This window comes from Mesocricetus auratus, unplaced genomic scaffold, assembly GCF_017639785.1.
Source record: "Mesocricetus auratus isolate SY011 unplaced genomic scaffold, BCM_Maur_2.0 Super-Scaffold_100676, whole genome shotgun sequence".
NCBI classification, from domain to species: Eukaryota; Metazoa; Chordata; class Mammalia; order Rodentia; family Cricetidae; genus Mesocricetus; species Mesocricetus auratus.
This window is the reverse complement of record NW_024429266.1, coordinates 180,927,188-180,949,237: the sequence shown is the minus strand read 5'-3', so window position 1 is coordinate 180,949,237 and position 22,050 is coordinate 180,927,188. Positions and strand designations below refer to the sequence as shown.

General features: G+C 43.3%; 1 protein-coding gene across 7 annotated transcripts in view; it reads right to left on the bottom strand.

The window, feature by feature from the left end:
* Positions 1-247: 247 nt before the first annotated feature.
* Bcl2l13 (BCL2 like 13) overlaps positions 248-22,050 on the bottom strand; it is a 46,197-nt gene continuing 24,394 nt past the window's right edge. For 5 of the 7 annotated variants that reach the window (XM_021224733.2, XM_005066045.4, XM_021224734.2 and 2 more), the window contains 3 exons: positions 18,605-18,674; positions 13,172-13,315; positions 248-6,709 (listed from right to left, as the gene is read on the bottom strand). In XM_021224733.2, the coding sequence (XP_021080392.1) occupies positions 6,023-6,709; positions 13,172-13,315; positions 18,605-18,674 (901 nt within the window). In that variant the 3' untranslated portion in view covers positions 248-6,022. Of the gene's footprint in view, positions 6,710-13,165; positions 13,316-18,604; positions 18,675-22,050 lie in introns of those variants that run through there. The other 2 variants (XM_021224736.2, XM_040739343.1) reach the window with 2 other exon arrangements.

Sequence of the window (22,050 nt, the reverse complement as noted above, 5' to 3'; positions counted from 1 at the left end):
GTGCATCAGGTTACACGGCTTCTGACCCGATCTTCGGGATCCAGCATAAACACAAGTGTGTGTGGTCTCAACTCCTAAGGCTGCCTTTGCTCCAGCAACTTCACTAGCTATACTCACCGGGAACTGAGACATGGGCTTGAATGCCAGGGTTGCACTTTCAGAACTGAGCAGCAAACAAAGCATGCACGCACTTTAAGTATGGAAGACTACAAAGTCAAGAATAGTGGACAAACAGATGAGTCACCAGTTACCATAAAATCTCATTTTATTGTCACCTCCAGGGTGCTTCCCCCAAGACGTTGCTTCTGACTGAAGGCAGTTTGTAGACTTTTGTCACTTCCCATAAAGAACAGATTGGGCACAAAGTAGGCAACAGGATGGGAAAGGAGCCAAAACAATTCACAATAATGAGTAGAGCAAGTCAGATAATTGCAGTCAGGGCTGACAGGCACACTGGAAATGAGTGCTGCCTGAGTCGAACACTTACAATAGGTTGTTTCATTTTTTTATTTTTGGTGTTTTATTTTTCAAGACTGGGTTCCTCTGTATGACAGCTCTGAATGTCCTGGAACTCTGTAGACCAGGCTGGCCTTGAACTCACAGAGGTCCGCCTGCCTTTACCTCCCGAGTGCTGCGACTAAAGGTGTGAGCCACCATGCCTGATGCTAATTTTATTTTTTAAAATAGGAGCCCATGTATTAAAAGCTGACCTTTAGCTCTTACCCAAGTTTGGCCTTGAACATCATCTTCCTTCTTTCAACTGAGTGCTGGGATTACAGGTAATGTATGGCATGCCCAGTTAACGTGGTGCTAGGATCGAACCCAGAGCTTCATGCACCCTGGGCCAACAACTATATCTGCCTGACTCTGCTATGTTAATAATTACCATTCCAGTACTTTGGGGAGGGGGACAACAAGGTACTAGAACCAGTAACAAAGTTTAACCAAGGAGCTATGAGAAAGAGGCACTTTAAATCTGAAGGGAGAAAGATTACAAAAGCAGGGAAAATATAGGTTCGGGAAAAAAAAATTTCCTTCCATGCTGGCCAATAAATGACCCATGTACACAGGGACCAGACAGACCATTTCAGACCTCACCAAGGGAAGATGTAGTTCACCTTGCTGGGTGGGGAAGGCCTCCACAAGCCTGTCCTCTCAAGTTGACAAAACGTGCTGGCAAGAAAGCCCCACGAGTAAAGGTGCCTTCCACTAGGTGTCGGGACCCACGGTGAAAGGAGAGAAGTGACCTCACAGGTTGTCCCCTGACCCCTCCCCCCACACACTGTAGCATGTATCCACACACACAGATAAATTCATAGCTTTTCATGTAAAAACGTTTGCCGGAGGGATATGTCCAGTAACCAGTCCTTCTGTGACACAAAGAACAGGTCTGCAGAAGCAGTGTCTAAAATAACCCTCTTAGAGAACAGGAGAATCCCGAGCTGGCTGCTCTGACTTGGGCAGAGGCCTTGCGAGTGTCCCTGAGACAGTTCTGACCTGAGCGATACTGAAGCGGCTGAGGGGCTGGGCCTTGTGTAAACATGGGCATGGGAAGGGCCCTAACTGGCAAACGGACATGGCAAGCTAAGCTGGGGCTCGGGGGAGGGCTGTGTGAAGAAGACAGTGTGTTCACCTTTAACAACAGCTTCTAGCTCTCCATGCAGCTCTACTTAAAGGCTACATAGCTGTAAAACCAGAGTGGAGTCTGTTCTGTGGCAGGATTTCACTGGGAAGCACTCTTGTCAAATGAGTAAGATGGAAGACTATCTGGTCATCCCTGAGTCTGAGTGCCAACAATCCAAGATCCTCTAAGTGTCCCTATGTCCCTCCATATGCCTACCCGGACTATTGATGGCCACCACAAGGGAAAAGGACCAGTGGGATCAAAAAGGATCCAGGGAGTGGTAGCACATGCCTATAACCCCAATACTTGGGAGGCAGAGGCAGGGGGATCTCTGCTGAGTTCCAGGCCAGCCTGGTCTACAGCATGAGTTCCAGGACTGGCTCCATAGCTACTAAGAAATCCTGTCTAATAAACAAAAAACCTGCCAAAAGGGAGAGATGTGTCAAGTGGCTGCCTTCACCTGTCACAGTGCATGTCTGGTGATGGCAGCTGTGTCAGATGGCCTAACCTTGTTTATTGCAAGGAGACAAGGCATTAAATAAGAACACTACTGAAAAATCAACTGCCATAGGGTAGCCCTGAGGCATCTCACCCAGGGGCTAACGGGAGGACAGTGCAATCGGAAGTCACTGCGTATACACTCCTTAGTTTTCTGTACTCAATGAGTTCAGTAGGTAGACTAGCCTATATGGTACTCCACAGAAACAAGTGAGCATAGGCTACACTTACTCTGCTGTGTGCAATAAACTAACACAACTGTTTATGGGGACTCGCCAGAACCAGTAAGGTCACTAGGAAAAACCACGTGGCCTGGAATCAAGAATTTTCACTCAGTGCCTTGCCTTTGATAAGCTAGGCGACTAGATGAACCAGGAGTTCTGGGTATAATCCTACTCAGTAAAGTATGAGCGGCTCCTAGGGCCTGAAGGAGCCGTAGGTATGAAAGTCCTCCAGCCTCTGGCATGTATTCCTAAGTGCTTAATTAATAGCAGCAAAAGTGGCAACGGCCTATACAAAGCTCACTTAGAAGGTATAATACCCAGGCACAAGCCACAGAGAAACCCTGTCTCGAAAAACCAAAAAAAAAAAAAAAAAAAAAAAAAAAAAATACCCAGGCACACCACAGCCACCTCACAAAGGCAGGTTCTCAGTGCTGCACTGGTGTTGAGAGTGAGTGAGTGTGTGTGTGTGTGTGTGTGTGTGTGTGTGAGAGAGAGAGACAGAGACAGAGACAGAGAGAGTGTGTGTAAGGGGGGGGCAGGGCTGGTATACTACTGAGCAGAGAACTCATAGAATTCATGAAGACCTAAAATAAAGAACTTTTTTCTTAGCTAGAAAGCGTAGTCCTTATAAAGTAGTCTTAACATGTCAAATGCCCACATGTCACCTAGGAGCACAATGCAGAGCAGGCACTGCTGACTGGGGACTTCGCACAGAGGCGAGGATGAACAGTGGCAGCTGCGGTTTCAAGAGCAGGGCTCCGAGAACTTCCCTCCCCCAAGGACAAATGATCCCTGCAGAGACTGGAACCCAGGCGAGAGGGGCCAGGATGCTTTGGGTGAGGTTTACATGAACAGGGCCAAACAAGCACGCTGATCTAGAGCAGCGCTTCTCAACCTTCCATGTTGTGGGGAGGTGACCCCAGCCATAAAATTATGCCCATTGCTACTTCGTAACTGCAATTTTACTACTGCTATGAATTGTAAATACCTGATATGCAGGCTGATATTCGGCGCACGCACGCGCGCACACACACACACACACACACACACACACACACACACACACCCGAGGGGTCTCCATGCCCCAGGTTGAGAACTGCTGATCTAGACCATCTTCTAGAAGGCAGTGATGATCATGCAAGTCCCTCCTGCTAAGGCACTCTGGACTCAGATTTGTCACTCGGTATATAAAATTAAGTTGGCATTCTTTAGTTTTGGTGTTTCTGTGGCTTTTGGCTAAGTAAGCATTAGTCGTTTCACTGAGTGTCGGTCCCCCAGAAGAAAAAGGACTTGACAACTAATTGTAAAGTAACAGCAAGACCAGGTGTGGTGACACACATGCTTGTAATCTCAGTCCTGAGGCTGGACTACAAGTTCAAGACCAACCTAGGCTACATAGGGAGCCTGCCTATTTAATTTGTTTAAAGTAATGGCAAACCTAGGAATGCGGTGACAGAACCACCTTGTGGTGGCTACTCCATACCACTGTCAAGCACAGGGCAATGAAATACCACACACCTATCTCCGGGGATAACATTCCGTGTGGAGAGAACCAATGAGAAGTTACCTACTTACCATCAGCCAGAAAAATACACCTGGGCAAATTAGGCTAGTGATCACAGGGAGTAAAATACAGCAACAAGCAATTAGCTCAGTATCACATTTCCCTGTTCCTGCCTTCTTGGCCACTCGCACCTGAACATGGCTGTTAGCCCTTAAATGGGCTATACCAGTGGGTGTGAAAACCCAAAGTTGCAAAGGGTTAACACTGGAAGAAAAATCTAAAAAAAAAAAAAAAAAAAAAATCAAGGTGACCCACCAGTCTCTGACCCATGAGACAGAATATAGGGCCATGTCACCTGTGAGAACTGACAAAGCTACTCCCATCACCTCCACCTACACTAAAGCCCTTATAACCATCACTCCCTACGTGGGACACAAACTCACAAGGCATCACAGTGGGACACATGGACAGGACACACTAACATGCTCTAATCTCATCTTGATCGACTCATTGAAGTACTTTTTTAGGGATAGTTTCTTAAAAAAATAATTAAAAAAAAAATCAAGCACATTTAAAACATCAGCTCTTGGTGATCAGAGTAGTTAAAAGTATTTTATTATAAATTTCAGGATCTAAGAAGTAATGTTACATGACTAAGTTAAATCTGAGAAGACTTCTTACCAAGCATGTGTGCCTTGCGGGTGGCACTGTGGCCCGCAGGCAGGAGCGGGGCAGGTTCCACCCCTCCTTGAGGGATGGGATCAGCCAAGTGACAGAAGGTCCTGCCGAGTCCCACTAGCTAGAGTGAGTGTGTGGATCCTCTTGGTCTGTCCCCTGGCATCGGGCAAACGAGATTCAGACCAAGAGCTCCCCTCTTGAATTCAGAGGACCCAACAGTGCCATAGCAGCAGTTTTGGTCTTAAATTCAAGTTTCTGTCCCACTTTTCATTAAGTGATACCTAATATTAAATGATAAAATTTTATCATTTATTTCAATGATTTACATTGAATAAGGATTATGATCCAACTTGTTTTATAAGCCAAAGGATGACACTGGTTCCTTCATGACAAGAGACCCACAGAGAAGTTGATGATGTCCCAATGACCGAGGTCAGGTACTGGGAAGCACTAGCCCAGGGTTCCAGACAGTGCACATGCCGTCAGAGGTGTCACTGACAAGTCATAGGCACGTGGGGGTTTGGCTACACCTGTAAGAGGCCCAAGCGACCTTGACAGGGTGTGTAGACCACCTTCCTGCCTCAACCAACAATGACTGCAGCCTGTAACCTGCACTGGCAATCAGACTAGGGAACCCTAGGTCTCCTACACAGCTTCAGTGTGGTTATCTTTTCTCGAGACAAGGTTTCACCATGCAGTCCTGGCTGGTTCCAAACTCAGTATTACACCAGGCTAGCTTCGAACTTGTGATAATCTCCTTGCCTCTACTTCCTAAATACTGGGATTACGGATGGTGCCACCAAACCTGGCCTGGGTATTTACCTTTTAAAAGGATCCTAAAGGCAGCATCTTTGAAGGATGGAGCCGTGGGAAGCTTGGGGCTTTGTTGGGTGTGAAAGGGGTACAGGGCGATGGTGCAGTGTGGGAGAGTACCTCACGCTACAGAATGGGGAACCAGAAAAACAGCAGCTGCAGACAGACAGCACAGAAGTTCACCTCACGAGAAACTGCAGCAGCATGAAGAGCTGACTGTCCCCAGCTGTGGCGTCCTCCCCCAGATTCTCTTAACTGAACCCTATCCCTTAAAGCAGTGGCCCTCAACAGGGATGGCTTTGTCCACAGAGGACATTTGGCAATGTAGGAGACATTTCGGGGTGACAATGGCATCTAGTGGGGTAGAAGTCAGAGATGTTGCCAGCCAACACATAATGCACAGGGCAGCCTCCCACAGAGAAGGTCTAGCGTGCCCAAGTCGACAGGCCTGTTCTAGATGGGGACTTCACTCTTACCCTGACGAACCTAGCAGGAGCCAAGGCCCTCAGGATGACCAGCAGGCCAAGGTGAACACTCTATCTCAAGCCACTGCCACGCTGAATAGAAAGCCCAATTCCCCAGTGTCCTGTAAATGTCCACTCGGCTGCTGGCAGTCTATGTTCCAGTGAATACAACTAAAGCCGTAGGTCCTTTTGTCTTCTTTCTCGTCTGAAAAAGCTACTACTTCTTCCTCAGAGCCAACGCAACTCCAACCGCCACTGCCAGGATGGCCACTGCAGCAGCCCCTCCGAACAGCAGTACAGCCTTGCCCTCAGAGGCAACGGCGCCCTTGGCGCCCCCGGCAGCGGTGGGCTCCCCAGCGCGGCTCTCTCTCCTGCTCCCAGCCCCCTCGGCACTCAGCGGGACGGCCTGCTCCGCCCCCTCCAAGGCAACAGGTCTCACTGCCGCTGCTTCCAGCTCCTCCTCACCAAACTCCACAAACACAGACGGAGTGGGGCTGGCTTCCTTGGCAGTGGTCTGTGGGAGCGGGGCAGCAGCGGCTCCCGGGCACGCCTCCTCGGGCACCTCCTCCTTCTCCACGTGCACGATGTCGGAGTTGGAGGAGTTGTTCTCGCTCTTCTCCCCGGCCCCGCTGCTGTCCAAGCTTTTCACTTCTTCAGGGTCCATGGCGATCTGCTGCCAGGACTCAGGCCCAAGGGACACCGGGAGGCTCTCCGTGTGCCAACTCTGGCTAGCAGACAGGGAGACAGGTAGGCTCTCAGACTGCCAAGATGTTGTCACCGTTGGGGACTCTGGGGGACTGACTTGTCCAGAGTTGTCACTGGGCAGGATATAAATGTCATTACTATCTTCTGCGATAATTCCAGGGTATTCTTCTTCCTCAGACTCAAGACTAAAGACAGTGCCCTAAAAAGGAAGAGGGAGAATCCACAAACAGACTCGTTAATATTAAAAAACTGTGCCAACCTAGGGAACAATTCTCGTCTAACATCAAGTTTCTAGAGTAAATACAGTTTCTGAACAGAGCACGCGCGTCAGATAAATGCCGAGGACTTTCCTTTTTCCTCTTTTTGAAAACCGTGCGCTTCTTCCCGGACTTCTCCCTGCACCTCAAACATGTTTTGGGGTTTTTGTTTAACTTTTAAAGAAAGAATTTTTCTGTACACTATATTATGTGCACCCCTTTCTTTTCCTCCCAGTCAAAATCTTTAGTGTCCTGCTTTGGCCTCCTGAATGCTGACATCACAGACCTGCGCCACCATACCTTGCTAAAAGGGATAGTTTTTGTTTTGTTTTGAGACTGGGTTTCTCTGTGTAACAGTCCTGGATGTCCTGGAACTCACTCTGTAGACCAGGCTGGGATCAAATTCAAGTCATCAAGCTTGACGGCAAATACTTTTCCCCACTGAGCCATCTCACTAGTTTTTAATTCTTTTTAAAAAATTCAGAGTCATAGTGGCTTACAACAGTCATCATTTTAAGTATACTGCTCAATGGGTTATAATATATTCACAATGTTGTATACCACCAAAAGCATTTATGTTAATTGTAAAGATTTCCTCTTTTCTTCTTAAACAAGACTGCTATGCAGGTATTCAAACACCCAGTTTGCTTATAATTAGGTTGAGCCTAAGGAAACCCGGGATAAACGAGTTCCTGAAAATCTGTAATGTGATAATTTTTGCAGTACTAAAAACAGAATTTTTTAGCTGTGATGAGTATGAAACCCAGGGCCTCACAGAGGCAACGCGTGTACTCGGCCAGAGCTACATGCACCCCAGACCCAATAACGCTATCTATCACTTAACTTCAGAACACGTCTCCCCTTAGTGCCATTCATGGATCCTTGTCCCAGGTGAAGACCCACTCCTGTGGGAACTCTTTCAAACTCATTATGCCTCCATTAGCATGACGGTAATGTAAAACTAAGTGACAATTCTGACCTTCATCAATAATGAATGTTACAAAAAGCCCTTTAAAACCAAGAAAACTACCATCAGTGGCAGAACTCATGGAATTATGGGCAGCCAGAAGGCTAAATGCTGAGAGAGAGCACCAAGTCTACCTCAACTCTCTCCTCTCTCATTTTATCATCTTGCTGCCCCTTAAGTACCATACCTATCTCAATGCATTCCTAAGTGTGTCTCCTTTGTTTTGTTGTTGCTTTTGAGACAAGGTCTCATGTAGCCTAGACCAGCTGTGAATTCAGTATGTAGCTGAGAGGGATGGAAAGATGGGTCAGTGGTTAGAGCACTCGCTGCCCTTCCATAGCACTAGGAGTCGACCGATTCCCAGTACCCACATTGCAGTCCAAAACCAACTACAGTTACAGAAGATCCGACACCACACACGATACACAAACATATATGTAGGCAAAACAGACATACGCATATAAACAAACAAAACATGAAGCAGGAATTTGTTTATTTGTGGCAGTGTCTCTGTGACCCTGGCTGGCCTCAAACTCACAGAGATCCGCCTGCCTCTGCCTCCTGAGTGCTGGGATTAAAGGCGTGCGTCACCACAAAACTAATGTTTTTACATTTTTTTAATTGTGTGTTGGGGGACAGTTTGTGTCAGGGAGCATGTGTGAGTGTGAGGTCAGAGGATAATCTGCTCGAGTAAGGAGTCAGCTCTCTCCCCGAACCATGCAAGTTCAGGTCACTGGCAGTAAGCACCTTCACCTGTTGTCTCTCTGGCCCTGAACTCCTGACCTCCTTCCTCTACCTCCTGAGTGCTGGAAACACAGACTTGTGCCGCAAAGTCTGGCTCTGTCTGTTTTTGTTTTAAGACAGAGATTCCATACTTAGCCTGAAATGGCCTTGAACACATAGCCCAGGCTGGCCCTGAGCTTGTTATCCTCCTATCTTAGTCTCCTGAATATTATAGGTATTGCACCACCTCCCACCTAAATGTTTTTTTTTTTTCTTTTCTTTGAGACAGTCTCACAATGCAGCCCTGGCTGGCCTGGAACTGGCTATGCAGACCAGGCTAACCTTGAACTCACAGAGCTCTGCCTGCTCTGTCTCCCGTGTGTTGGGATGAAAGATTTAAAACACCAGGCACAGTTTCTAAGTGTATTGTAATGTATCTAAATACAAGTTTTTCTTTCTCTGAACATTTTCTGCTATTTCCTTAAAATGCTTACACTTATTTATTAACTGGGTATGCATACCACAGCATGTGCGTGGAGGTCAGAGGACAATCTGCTGGAATTAGTTCTCTCCTTCCACTATGTGGGCTCTAGGGATTGAACTCGAGTCATCAGGCTTTACAGCAAGTGCCCTTAGCAGCTGAGCCATCTCGGTGGCCCCCAACCACTTCTTCTCTCAACAGAACTAATGCAAGAACTGCTGGCTGCCTATCAACTAGTCAGGAAATGAAAAAGTATCATCTTGCCTGATGTGGTGCCAAAGCCACGAGCTAAGGCAGGAGGATTAAGAGTTTAAGAACAGCCATTTGTCTTTTGAGACCCCTGTCTCCAAACAGAAAGGGGGGCAGACTGCAGATGTGGAATACAGAACAGTAATGGCAGCTTTTCTACTCACAAAGGTCCTGAGTTTCATGCCTGGCACCACCAAACAGAAAAGGGAAGATGCCAATAAATGGAAAGCAAAATGTCATGTCTGTCTGGATATCATTTTGTCAGCTCATAACTAATATATTAGCCTTCACTGTTATCAGTCTAACAAAGACCATAGTTCTCTTGGGAAATCAGTTCAACTCCCTGCCTCCATTCCAACCCCTCTCACAGTTAGTCCATCAATATCTCAGAACAGAAACCTGACTCTAACGTATTATCTAGCCATCAGATAAAGGCTCGGTTCAAACAGAGTACTGCTAATTATCTGACTCTTCCAGTTAAAGAGGCAAGAGGGCAAGGCCATACAATATTTAGAAGACACATTATCCTTCCTGAGCACAGGCATGCTTTACTCTCAAGCCAAATATAAAATCTTTAAAGGCAAAGTACTATTAAATGAAGAAAACAAGAGATTTCCTCCCTAATCTTAGGGACATTTTTTCCTTCTCTCTTTCTTTTGCAGCACTAGGGATGGAAGCCAATCACTCTGTCCTTAAACTACATCCTGAGCCACCTAGAACCATCTTAGCCCCATTTTTTCTAACCATGTTCTAGGTGCTCTGTGGAGCTTACGTACCCTGTGAGCACTGTGCTAACCTGCCAAGCCTTGCTGCCCAGGGCTTTAAGGACATGAACTCTCAAGCCGGGCAGTGGCACACAAACCTAGCCATGTCTGGGAGGAGGATCTCACTGAAGAACTGCCCCCATCACACTATCCTGTAGGCAAGCTTGCAGGGCATTTTCTTGATTACTGTGGGAGGACCCAGCCCACTGTGCACGGTGCCACCCTTGGGCAGTGGCCTTGAGCAATGTAAGAAAGCAGGCTGAGCAAGTCGCAGAGAGTAAGCATCTTTCCTCCATGGCCTCTGCTTCAATTCCTGCCCTGGCTTCTGTTGTTTTGGGTCATGGTGTTTATCACAGCAATAGAAGCGCTAAGATAATATAATAGAGGAACCTGGATAAAGACTACATGGGAATTCATTATTTTTGCAACTTTATTAAAAGCTTAAAATTAGCCAGGCAGTGGTGACACACACCTTTAATCGGGAGGCAAAGGTAGGCAGATTTCTGGGAGTTCCAGGACCACCAGGGCTGTTTTATACAGAGAAACCCTGTCTCAAAGAAAAAAGAAAAGAAGAATGCTTAGAACAGCAATGATTCTAAAGCAAAATAGCAATATCCACTGACAAGACTGTAAGTGGGGCTGAAGAGATGGCTCAGAGGTTAAGAGCATTGGCTGCTCTTCCAGAGGTCCTGAGTTCAATTTCCAGCAACCACTTGGTGACTCACAACCATCTGTAATGAGATCTGGAGCCTTCTTCTGGTGTGCAGGGTTACATGCAGGCAGAACACTATATACATGAATAAACAAATCTTTTTTTTTTTTTTTTGGTTTTTCGAGACAGGGTTTCTCTGTGGCTTTGGAGGCTGTCCTGGAACTAGCTCTTGTAGACCAGGCTGGTCTCGAACTCACAGAGATCCACCTACCTCTGCCTCCCAAGTGCTGGGATTAAAGGCGTGCGCCATCAACGCCTGGCTAAATAAACAAATCTTTAAAAAAAAATGACTTTCTCTTATAAAAAAGGCTGTAAGTGAATAAACTGTGGTCCATTTACACAATGAAAACCAAATCAGACTCAATGTGGATAGCATCAAGGGCGAAACTGTTCCAGAGACAGGGGACATCTCAAAGGGCACAGCACATAAATACATTATAATTTGGTAAGGGTAATTAATGACTCTCTCTTGAGCAGTCTGCATCTTCACACTTGGGTATGTACTGACCTTTTCCTCAGTAACTTTCTCCGTTAAATTTATATAAAAATACCCCCAGTCTCCCTCTCCCTCTGTGTCACACTCAAGTGCTCACTGGTGCGCGTGTATATGTGGGCAAGAGACGTCAACCTCCAGTGTTAATCCTCAGGACAGCTGTCCATCGTGCTTTCTGAGATAGGGTCTGTCACTGGTACTTACAGTTTGCTGATTTGGCTTCGGCTGGCTGGGTTCTAGGTGTCAAATCTGGGCCTTCATACTTGCATAGCAAGCACTACATAGGCTGAGCTATCTCTAGCCTCTAAAACTTTTTTTTGGTGTGGTTTTTGAAACAGAGCTCCTCTGGGTAGCTATGTAGCTCTGGTGACACTCTGTAGAAACCCCGCCTACATGCTGGGATCAAAGGTGTATACCACTATGCTTGACTGTAAACTTCTCTAATAAACCCCAACTGCGCTTGAAAACTTTTTTTTTCCTGTGTAGCTTTGGAGTCTGTCCTGGAACTAACTCCCTTTGAAGACCAGGCTGGCCTTGAATTCATACAGATCCACCGGCTTCTGCCTCCTGAGTGCTGGGATTAAAGCCATGACCCATCATCGCCTGGCCAAAACTTTTTTTCTTCATGGAGGGAGAAAGCTGACTAAAAAGGATCATTGCAGAAATGATAATGAAAAAAGACTAAGAACCAATGACCATAATATTGAATGAAACATGCAAGTTACAGAAAAACTAGGCAAAATAATTACTATGTACACCCATGTAAATTATGATTTTAAAAGTTGAGAAAAACTCGCTGGAGAGATAACCCTGGGGCAAAAAGCAGGCACTACTCTTCCAGAAGATCAGAGTTTAATTCCCAGCATATCAGATGGCTCACACTACCTGTAACTCCAGCTCCAGAGGGACCCAATACCTCTAGCCCCTGTGGGTACCTGCACTCACGAGCATACACACACACACACACACACACTTAAAAAATAACAAAAATGGGGCTGGAGAGATGGCTCTGACCATAACAGCACTGATCTTCCAGAGGTCCTGAGTTCAATTCCCAGCAACCACATGGCAGCTCACAACCATCTATAATGAGATCTGATGCCCTCTTCTGGCATTCAGGCAAACATGCAGAGAAAGCACTGTATAAATAATATATAAACAAATCTTTACCAACAACAAAGTTCAGAAAATCTGTTACCCTTAAGAGGTAATAGATACTAGGAACATATCAAAACCCAAGAGAGGATTATAAGGAAAGTCAAAATGGCAGCCGTGTGGGCTGGGGATGTAGACAAATGGTTCAGAGCTTGCCGAGTACACGTAGTCTACTTCAACCCCTAGCAACTCTCATCCCATCCCCCTAAAGCATCAGCTGTGTTCTTTATCAGGGGCTACATACACACACATGGGTATTCACTATTCTTCAGCACTTAGTTATTCTGACATTTTGTTAGCATGAAAACTTAAAAGTACCGCACATCAATTTATTTAAGTAAAATCTAGTAACTTAAAACTGTATGAACGGCTTTTCTGCTTGTCGTCCACTCTAGCATAAACCTACACTTAAACATGAAAGGCATGGACTAGGGATGCAGCTCAGCACTAGAATACTTGACTACTGTGGTGATATCTTGTTGTACAAACCAAGGCCCCAAAATGTAAATGGAGTTCTTAATTGAGCTAAATAATAAAAGCCCAGAGTCAAAGAGGAAAACTCGAGATCAGAGAGAAGAAGGAGCAAGCCAAGGCCACCTTTACCTCCTGTTTCTTCCCGCTTATATCCTCTCTCCGGCCAGCCATCTCACTTCCTGACTGTCTGTACAGACCTCCTGACCTCTATGGTTAGCTAGTGGCAAGCTACATCCCCTGATCTTCAGACAAGCTTTATTTATACAAGCAAGATATCATCACAGACTACCATGAACAACCATAAACCCCGTAAGATAAAAAATATTTAAAACTTTTAAAAACAGGTGTAATTATTTTAAAGAAAAATAATTCTAAGTAGTTCATACCCAGCCACCTTGTTGAATGATGAACTCGGCTGCATGGTCCTCCAGATACGTCACACCAAACTGCAGCAGGGTACTGAGGGGCTCTTGACCGCGCTGTGTCAATTCCAGAAGCATTTGTTGCAGCAAAATGAGAGCCACCAAAATCTTCAATGCAAAGATGAAACATAAAAAAACATATAATCTGAAATTCTTATAATAGATTTTATGTTCAACCATTGAAAATTTTAGCTGGGCAGTGGTGGCGCACACCTTAGTCCCAGCACTCAGGAGGCAGAGGAAGGTGGATTTCAGTGAGTTCAAGGCCAGGCTGGTCTACAGAGTGAGTTCCAGGATAGCCAGTTCTGTTACACAGAGAATCCCTGTCTCGAAAACAAAAAACAAAAAAATTATGAGCTACCTTATGAAAGTCATCAAAAATCAAATACAAATAGGCATTATGTCTGCTGCCTTCCTTTTAAAAACAAAACACACATACAGAAAAACAAAAACAAAATCTTAAGGGCAGAGGACACCTCGTTGGCAGAGTATGGAGGCACTGGTTCTCTCCCTAACATCTTAAAAAGCTACAGATGGGGAGGAGAAGAGGGAAGAAGAAAAGAGAAAGAGGGAAAATCAATTAATGTCAGGTAGCCATCTACAAGCAGGCTCTTCTATCTAAAACATCAAAGTCTCTCCATGACCTAAGGAAGAATGCAAGAGGAAATAAACCAATTTCAGTTCCTTATTTCTGGATTACCAAGGAAATAACGAATGACAAAGCATTTCCTCAAAAGAAAACAAACCTTAAAAATGAATTCATGCTTCATACTAGCATTCTTTGGTTTTTACTTCAGTAAAAGCAGCCTAGAGGGAATCCACTTTGAAGTCTGAATGGAAGAAAACAACACAGATCTTCATTTTTCGACATTCTCAAAGAACTCCAGCTCAAAATACACTAAAACCTTTTCTGACCACTAATGGAAACAGGGCTATGAAGAATAAGATAGGCCTTTTCCACAAGAAAACGCATCAAGCTATTTACAACAAAAACAAAATGATTGTTTATCTTGCCCCAATACTGTGCCTTGGGCAGGAACAGGTAAAAGATGGCTTGAGAATCCATCTTGTAAATTCTTATCACAGCAACTTCAAAGGCCTGGGATGTCCTGAACTACAAAGCACTCTAATTTCCTATAATAATCCATAACTGTGTGACTTTTTGTTTTGGTTTGGTTTTTGGGTTTTTTTGAGACAGGGTTTCTCTGTGTAACTTTGGAGCCTGTCCTGGAATTTGTTCTGTAGACCAGGCTGGCCTCTGCCTCCTTAGTGCTATCATTAAAATGTGCACCACCACCACCGCCCGACCAACTGTAACATTTTGAGGCTAGGCATGCTTAATCTCCTATTATCTACTGGGGAAATGAATTGCGAGCATCTTCTTTTATGAGCCACTGCATAAAACAAACATTTTCTTTCATTTGTTACAAATTACCTCTTCCATACGTATCAGAAAGTAGAGATCTGACTTTACATATAACAAATGAGTAATAAATATGCGTTTTCTTCCCTCATCACTTTTAGCTTTGGTTACAGTCCTTCTATCCACTACAGATGCTTCAGTCTGTCATTTAACCTGTCTCTTCTTCACCTGGAACTGTTCCAGTGCTTTCACAACCTGAGTTTTTCTTTCCATTCTAATTAATCTTGCATGGCAGTAACCAGAATCTAAACCCTTCAATTTATGGGACTGCAGCATTTTCTCCTTGTTTGGTAATATTCTTGTTGATACATGTCTTAGCAAATATGATTCATTTCCTCCCCTTTCATTCCTCATACTATTTTGATTTTTTTTTAAATAACAAGTATGTGTTTATTGGGAAGGGGTAGTCTGAGAGTATACCATGGTGTGTGTGTGAAAGCCAGAGAACAATACTAGGGAGCCCATTCTCTCCTTCTACCACGAGTCCCAGAGATCAAACTCAGGTCATCAGGCTTGGCGGCAAGCTCCTTTACCTGCTGAATCATTCTGCCAGCCCTGTTTGGTTTTGCTTGAGAGAGGGTCTCTTGCAGCTGAAGCTGGCCTTGAACTACTGCTCCTCTATTTCCATCTCAAGTAGGATTGCACATGCACCACACCTAGCTCACAGTAATTATCAAATGACTACCACACCAGGCTTCCTTTTCTGACAGACCTTTCCTAATGGACCATCAGTTTGCCCACTCACTTCTGTTTGTATTTTATTTATATGTTTTGTTTTGTTTGAGATAAGGTCTCATGTAGCCAAGGCTAGGCTGGAGATCATCACATAGCCAAGGATGGTCCTGAACTCCTGATTCCTTGCCTCTACCTCCCAACTGCTAGTATCACAGACATATCACCATGACCACTAGTGTAGATTATCTTTACATACTTCAACTTACTTTCTTGTATATGAAGCACCAAGAGTTACTCTAAGTAGGGCTAAGGATGTAGCTCAGCTGGTACAATACTTGCTTAGCAACCATGAAGCAACACATAAAACTAGGTGGTAGTGGTTCAAACTTGTAAACCTGGAAGATTACACGTTAATAATTTAGAAGTTCCAGCTCATCCCTGCCCACATAGTTATCCTGAGGTTAGCTTGGACTAAAATGAAACACTGTTTCAAAAAACCAAACAAGTAAAGTTATTTCTACAACTCATTTATATCAACTGTATTATCCACAAGTATTCTATATAATCTAAAACCCAATTATTATTTTTAGCATTTTTATATTTTTATGTTTTTTTGGGGGGGTCGAGACAGGGTTTCTCTGTAGTTTTGGAGATTTTTATATTTTTTAATGTTAAAAGAATTCAGACTCTCTCAGACGGGACTCTTGGGGGAGGACCTAGGCCCTGCCCTGGATGAAATGACAGTTACTGGAGATCCACCATGGAGGACCTCACCCTCCTTGGGGATCGGACTAGGGGACCTGGTGGGGAGGGCAGGGGAGGAGGGGAGGGAGAGGGAGCTGGGATTGACATGTGAAACAAGATTGTTTCTAACCAGCCGGGCGGTGGTGGCACACGCCTTTAATCCCAGCACTCAGGAGGCAGAGGCAGGCGGATCTCTGTGAGTTCGAGGCCGGGCTGGACTGACAGCCTCCAAAACAATACAGAGAAACCCTGTCTCGTAAAACCAAAAAAAAAAAAGATTGTTTCTACCCTAAATTAAAAAAAAAAAAAAAAAAGAATTCAGAGCCTAGTCATTCCAAGAAGGTCTCACATTCACATTTCTAGGTTTAAAATTAAGGGAGGACTAGGAATATAGTTTAGCTGGCAGACTGTCTAGTATGAGTGACGTTTTGGGCTTGACCCTGAGCACTATATACACCAGCCATGTGATACATACCCATAATCCTAACACTGAGAAGGAAGAGTAAGCAAGATCAGTAGTTCAAGATCACTCTCGGCTACACAGTGAGTTCCAAGGCAGCATGAAACCCTATCTCAAAAAAATAAATAAATAAAGATGAAGCAAATAAGGCCGAGTGGTGGTAGCACATGACTTTAGTCCCAGCCCTTGGGAGGCAGAGGCAGATGAATCTCTGTGAGTTCAAGGCCAACCTGGTCTACAGAGCAAGTTCCAGGACAGACTCTAAAGCTACAGAGAAACCCTGTCTTGAAACCAACTAACCAAACAAACAAACAAACAAACAAATAAATAAATAAATAAATAAATAAATGGATAAAGCAAATAATCTTGTATTTTATATTATTATTCCAAGTAATTTCCTCACAGGACAGCAATGTTCTGCACATGGAATATTTTTCCTTAGAAATTTTTGTAATGGAATGTTTAAGAACCTTTCAGCATCAGAAAGGATAACTTCTACTGGCTAACCTTTATTCATATATTTATTTAGCTCCCTGAGAAAGAATGGAGGAGAAAGGCATAAAAAATGTGCAGTGAAAAGAGTATAAATAAATACAAATACAAAGTTACACCAAAGTGTGTGTGGAAGAGAGGTTTTATTTTTATTTTTTTATTTTTTAAAAACTTTACTTATTTATAGGTGCTCTGTATGTATACCTGCATGCCAGAAGAGGGTATTAGATTCCATTATGGATGACTATAAGCCACCATGTGGTTGCTGGGAATTGAGCTCAGAACCTCTGGAAGAACAGCCAGTGCTCTTAACCACTGAGCCATCTCTGTAGCCTCGAGGTTGTAATTCGTAAAGACAAACTACCTGCTCTGCCCTGGATGACAGCAGAGGTATCCTGAGGGTAAGCAAGATCCCTTCAATTCAAGGCACCAATTTGTGAAAAGGCTTATCTGTTGAAAGCAGACAGCTTGAACTAAAAATACAGTTTAAGGGGTTCCCTGCTCACAAACAGTGACCTTGGCACACACAAACTCTACTGCAGTTGTGATCAAAGAGCCAGGCTCCACCTGGAGTTGGCAGCATCATCCACATGATACTGACACAAGAAAGATGCAACTGAGAGATTCACAGAATCTTGTCCATGGTTCCAGACAGCTGCAGTAGATCAGAGTCCCTATAAGGAAGTTCTGCGAGGCCTCTGTGTAAGATGTGAAAATGAACCCTAAGTTGCAATGGAGACCCTGAGACACTGGAGACCATTAAGCAGCCACCAGGAAAGATGCAGGCATGAATGCAGCTGGCCCACGAGACAGACTATGTGTGCTGTGCACAGTAGGGCTGCCCATGCTATACTTCTTCACAGTCATCTCTTACACTCTGCCCTGCAAGGCAACAGGCAGGCAACACAGTGGAAGACAACAGATAATCATGTGACACAGTGCGAAGGCTAGAACCAGCAAACCTGAACTGGTTGTTAGTCAGGAGATCCTACACAAACTATTTAACCCTTTCCTGAGTAGTCATCAACCTAATAACAGAACAAAACCTCATTATGCCAGGAATATAGTTCACCAGTAGAGTGCTTGCGTGGCCTGTGCAGAATCCAGGGTTCCATCTAGATCAGCAGGATATCCCACGCCTTTCCAGCCCCGAAATAAGGCAATAAAATCCACTGCTCATTCTTCAAAGAGTTTGGAATGATCATATGAGATTGGACATGAAATACACTACTACATAAACTATAAAAACACAAAGGGCATTAATCTTTAAAAGAACCTGAAGAGGTTATCTATCTCATTCTTCTCTAAGACATGTTAACTCACATGTTAACAAGTAACTATCTGGAGTCAAATGTCATATCTAACTCAGAGAAACCCAGAAATAGCAGGAAACTCAAGGAGCATAGAAAAGAAGGACAGCATACTACTGGACGCATACTTTTGAGGTACATTGTAGAACCTTGCAGCTTAATCAAAGAAAAAAAACATACTCACTTCACATAGTTTGGAATTACATATTAATTAGTGCTAACAGTTCTACGCTGTGTGATGCTAACAATTCTTTCTATATTTTATGTAAGAGCAAAGATAATTTGGTTAATACCTTATTCCAACCGCTGGCATGAACTGCAGTCTCCTCTGTACATTCACGATATGCCTGATAAGTCATTGGCCTGTAGAGATTTTTTTTTAAAGTATATGTCACAAAAAAGGGCTTAAATTTCAGATGAATAAATATACAAAAACTACTATATTGCTGAACTTTTTGCTAATATGACTATAATTGTTCAACATAATTTTTTTCAAGATATGGCTTTTAATATTTGGCATGTGTTTTTTTTCCCAAAACATTCTCTATATTTCTGGGGAGGTTGTTATAGTACATCGAGATATATTCTACTCATTATTTTTAATTACTTGGAATTTATATTCTATGTTGCAGATAAATGCTGACTTAAGATACAGAATCAGAATACAGATACAGATATAGAATCGAATAGTAACATGTAAAACTTAACTCAGTTAAATGAAAACACAATCTAGCTTTTTTTTAAAAGGTAAAAATCTAAACCAGGCAGTGGTGGCAACACCTTTAATCCCAGCACTTGGGAGACAGAGGCAGGTGGATCTCTGAATTTGAGATCAGCCTGGTCTACACAGTGAGTTCTAGGACAGCCATGGTTATGCAGAGACCCTGTCTCCAAAAAAAAAGATAGATAGACAGACAGACAGATAGATAAAACAAGAAAAATAAGAAGTATGGGAGTTTTTCTTTTATAGGTTTTAAAAATCCAATTCCAGCTAGGCGGTGGTAGTGTACAACTTTAATCCCAGCACTCAAGAGGAAGAGGCAGGCAGATCTCTGTAAATTCAAGGCCAGCCTGGTCTATAGAGCAGAGTTTCAGGACAGTCTCCAAAGTTACAGAGAAACCCTGTCTCCAAAAACAAAAATAAAAAAACAATTTCAGAAGCATTTTCTGTTCTGACTACTCTAGTTTGTATTTCTTAGCTAATGAATATATAAAAACAATAAAAACTAGCACTTACTAGTGGCTAGTATATTAGGTTTATATTTTTCATATTTATATTTTACATTACATCATATATCATCACTACACATTAGGAAGGCAAAACCATGCCTGGGAAACACCTAGTTGGATCTGGCTCCAACAATACACTACTTCCATTTCAAGTTAGGATTTTTGTTTTTTGGGTTTTTTGCTTGTTTGCTTTTTCGAGACAGGGTTTCTCTGTGGCTTTGGAGGCTGTCCTGGAACTAGCTCTTGTAGAGCAGGCTGGTCTTGAACTCACGGAGATCCACCTGCCTCTGCCTGGGATTAAAGGCTACCATTGGGCTCAAGTTAGGATTTTGATGTATGCCACAAAAATATCTATATGTCATATGTAGCTAAAAAGAATTTAAAATGTGGTTATTGTGTTTAAGATATTAATACACACTGTATTTCAAACAGTAAGGAAAAAAGAATGTGAAATATCTCACTAATAATTTTTGAGCTTTTAGAATATTTTGACTATAGTGATGGTGTTTGTCAGATGTTTTTACCTTCACTGTAGCTACTGCAGAACATCAGATTAAAGACATTAGGAAACAGCTCTGATGGCACAGCTATCATTCTGCTATACAAATCAGCATCAACTACAACTATGGTGCTACCACAGGGATGATCTTCATAAGCATGACATACACACAAGACGACTACTTTGCTGACGTCACATTCTTACTAGTGCTAAGGATTCTGTTGAAGTAGTGGGCTGCAAACTAGAGCCCTGTCAGACTGGAATTTCACCAGATGCTACACCATCCACCTACCTATAGCTCCCTGAAGCTTCACTTTCGACTATCGGTCCCTTCACTTCCTTTCCTGAACTGATGCTGGTGCGAGCCACTGAAATCCTTATCGGTAGTCTGGCTATCAGGCTAAGGACTTTATCATCCTTCAGAATGAAACATGATTTAAAACATTATATGTACACACATACATGCACATGAAAGATGTAGCAGGTTAAAGCACTCATGTTTTAATATATAGAAAAGTAAGTAACTGAATAACCAGCCTTCCTTCTGCGGTCTTGGAATAGAGCAGAGAAGAAAGGGGTACTTTTAGAAATCAAAGGTATTTCATGAAATAGTTCAAGATCAATTTCCTATCTTAGCAAAACCATTTGGAGTAGCAGATATTTCCACATTAAGATATTGCCTTCAATCTGTACAATAATTGCATTGTTTCCAATGTATTAGTAACAGCTTAAACTTTTCCAAAGTAAGACTTTTGAACAAATTCTATTTGCTATACAACCAACTTCAAAAATAATTGTATCACAATTTAAGGTTTGGGAAAAAGTAAATATTCATCTAAACCAGCTTTCCCTTAAAGAAAAAAGAAACTCAGGGCATGGTGGCACTTGGAAAGCAGAGGCAAGGTGAATTCTCTGTTGAGTTAGTTCCCAGGTCATCTAAGACTCCATAATAAAAGACCCTGTCTCAACAAGCAAAATTATACCATTCTGTTCGTAAAAGAGTTGGTAATATTCCAGCCAAGTTACAAGTCGTAAATGAAGAAACTGACATGAAGAATGAAACAATTGGAGAGATGACTCAGCAGTTAAGATTAGGAGCGCTTCCCAGACTGTTCAGTTCCAAGCACCCACGATGGGGCCTCTGGTGGAGGGGACTCAACTCCTTTTTCTGGCCTCCTGGGCATCAACATTCATATAAACAAAAATAAAAGCTAAAATAAATAAATACATAAATAAATAACCAATCTTGAAGGCCAGGCATCATGGTGGCATGTGCCTTTAATTGGTACTTGAGAGGCAAAAGCAGATGGATTTCTGTGAATTCAGGCCATGCCTGGGCTATAGTGAGACCCTGTCTCAAAAAAGACAAAGAAACCAGGTGTCGGTGGTGCACGCCTTTAATCCCAGCACTCGGGAGGCAGAGGCAGGCGGATTTCTGTGAGTTTGAGGCCAGCCTGGTCTATAGAGCAAGTTCTAGGTCAGGCTCCAAAACAATACAGAGAAACCCTGTCTTGAAAAACCAAAAAAAAAAAAAAAAAAAAAAAAAGACAAAGAAAAGACAATAGAATTTTTTAAGATTATAATCTCGGTATATACAATATATGAACATTAAGGACAGAGAATCTTAATAAACCCTGTTCAATCCACCCTTCACCTCCTTAGGCCCTCAGCGCTCAGGGCAACAGCTCTGGACAGACAGACACTCTTAGAACGCCAACGCCCCATCTCCTGCTTAAGTTTACTTCCTGGGCACTTACACTGTGCTTTCCACATTTCTTTACACTTGTGTCTGAGGTAGAAAACCCAACTATGGCTTCATTTCCTGAATGTAACTAAGGATTTTATATCACTCCTTTCACCAGAATACAGAGAAACCTCAATTACTTCCTGATAAAAACACAGCAAACTGTAAACCCTGACTACATAACAGTAAGGAATTTCCTTATTGTAACAGAGATTTGCCATCTGAATTTTAACCTTTTAGTGAGCAACATATTTCCTTGTAAGTGA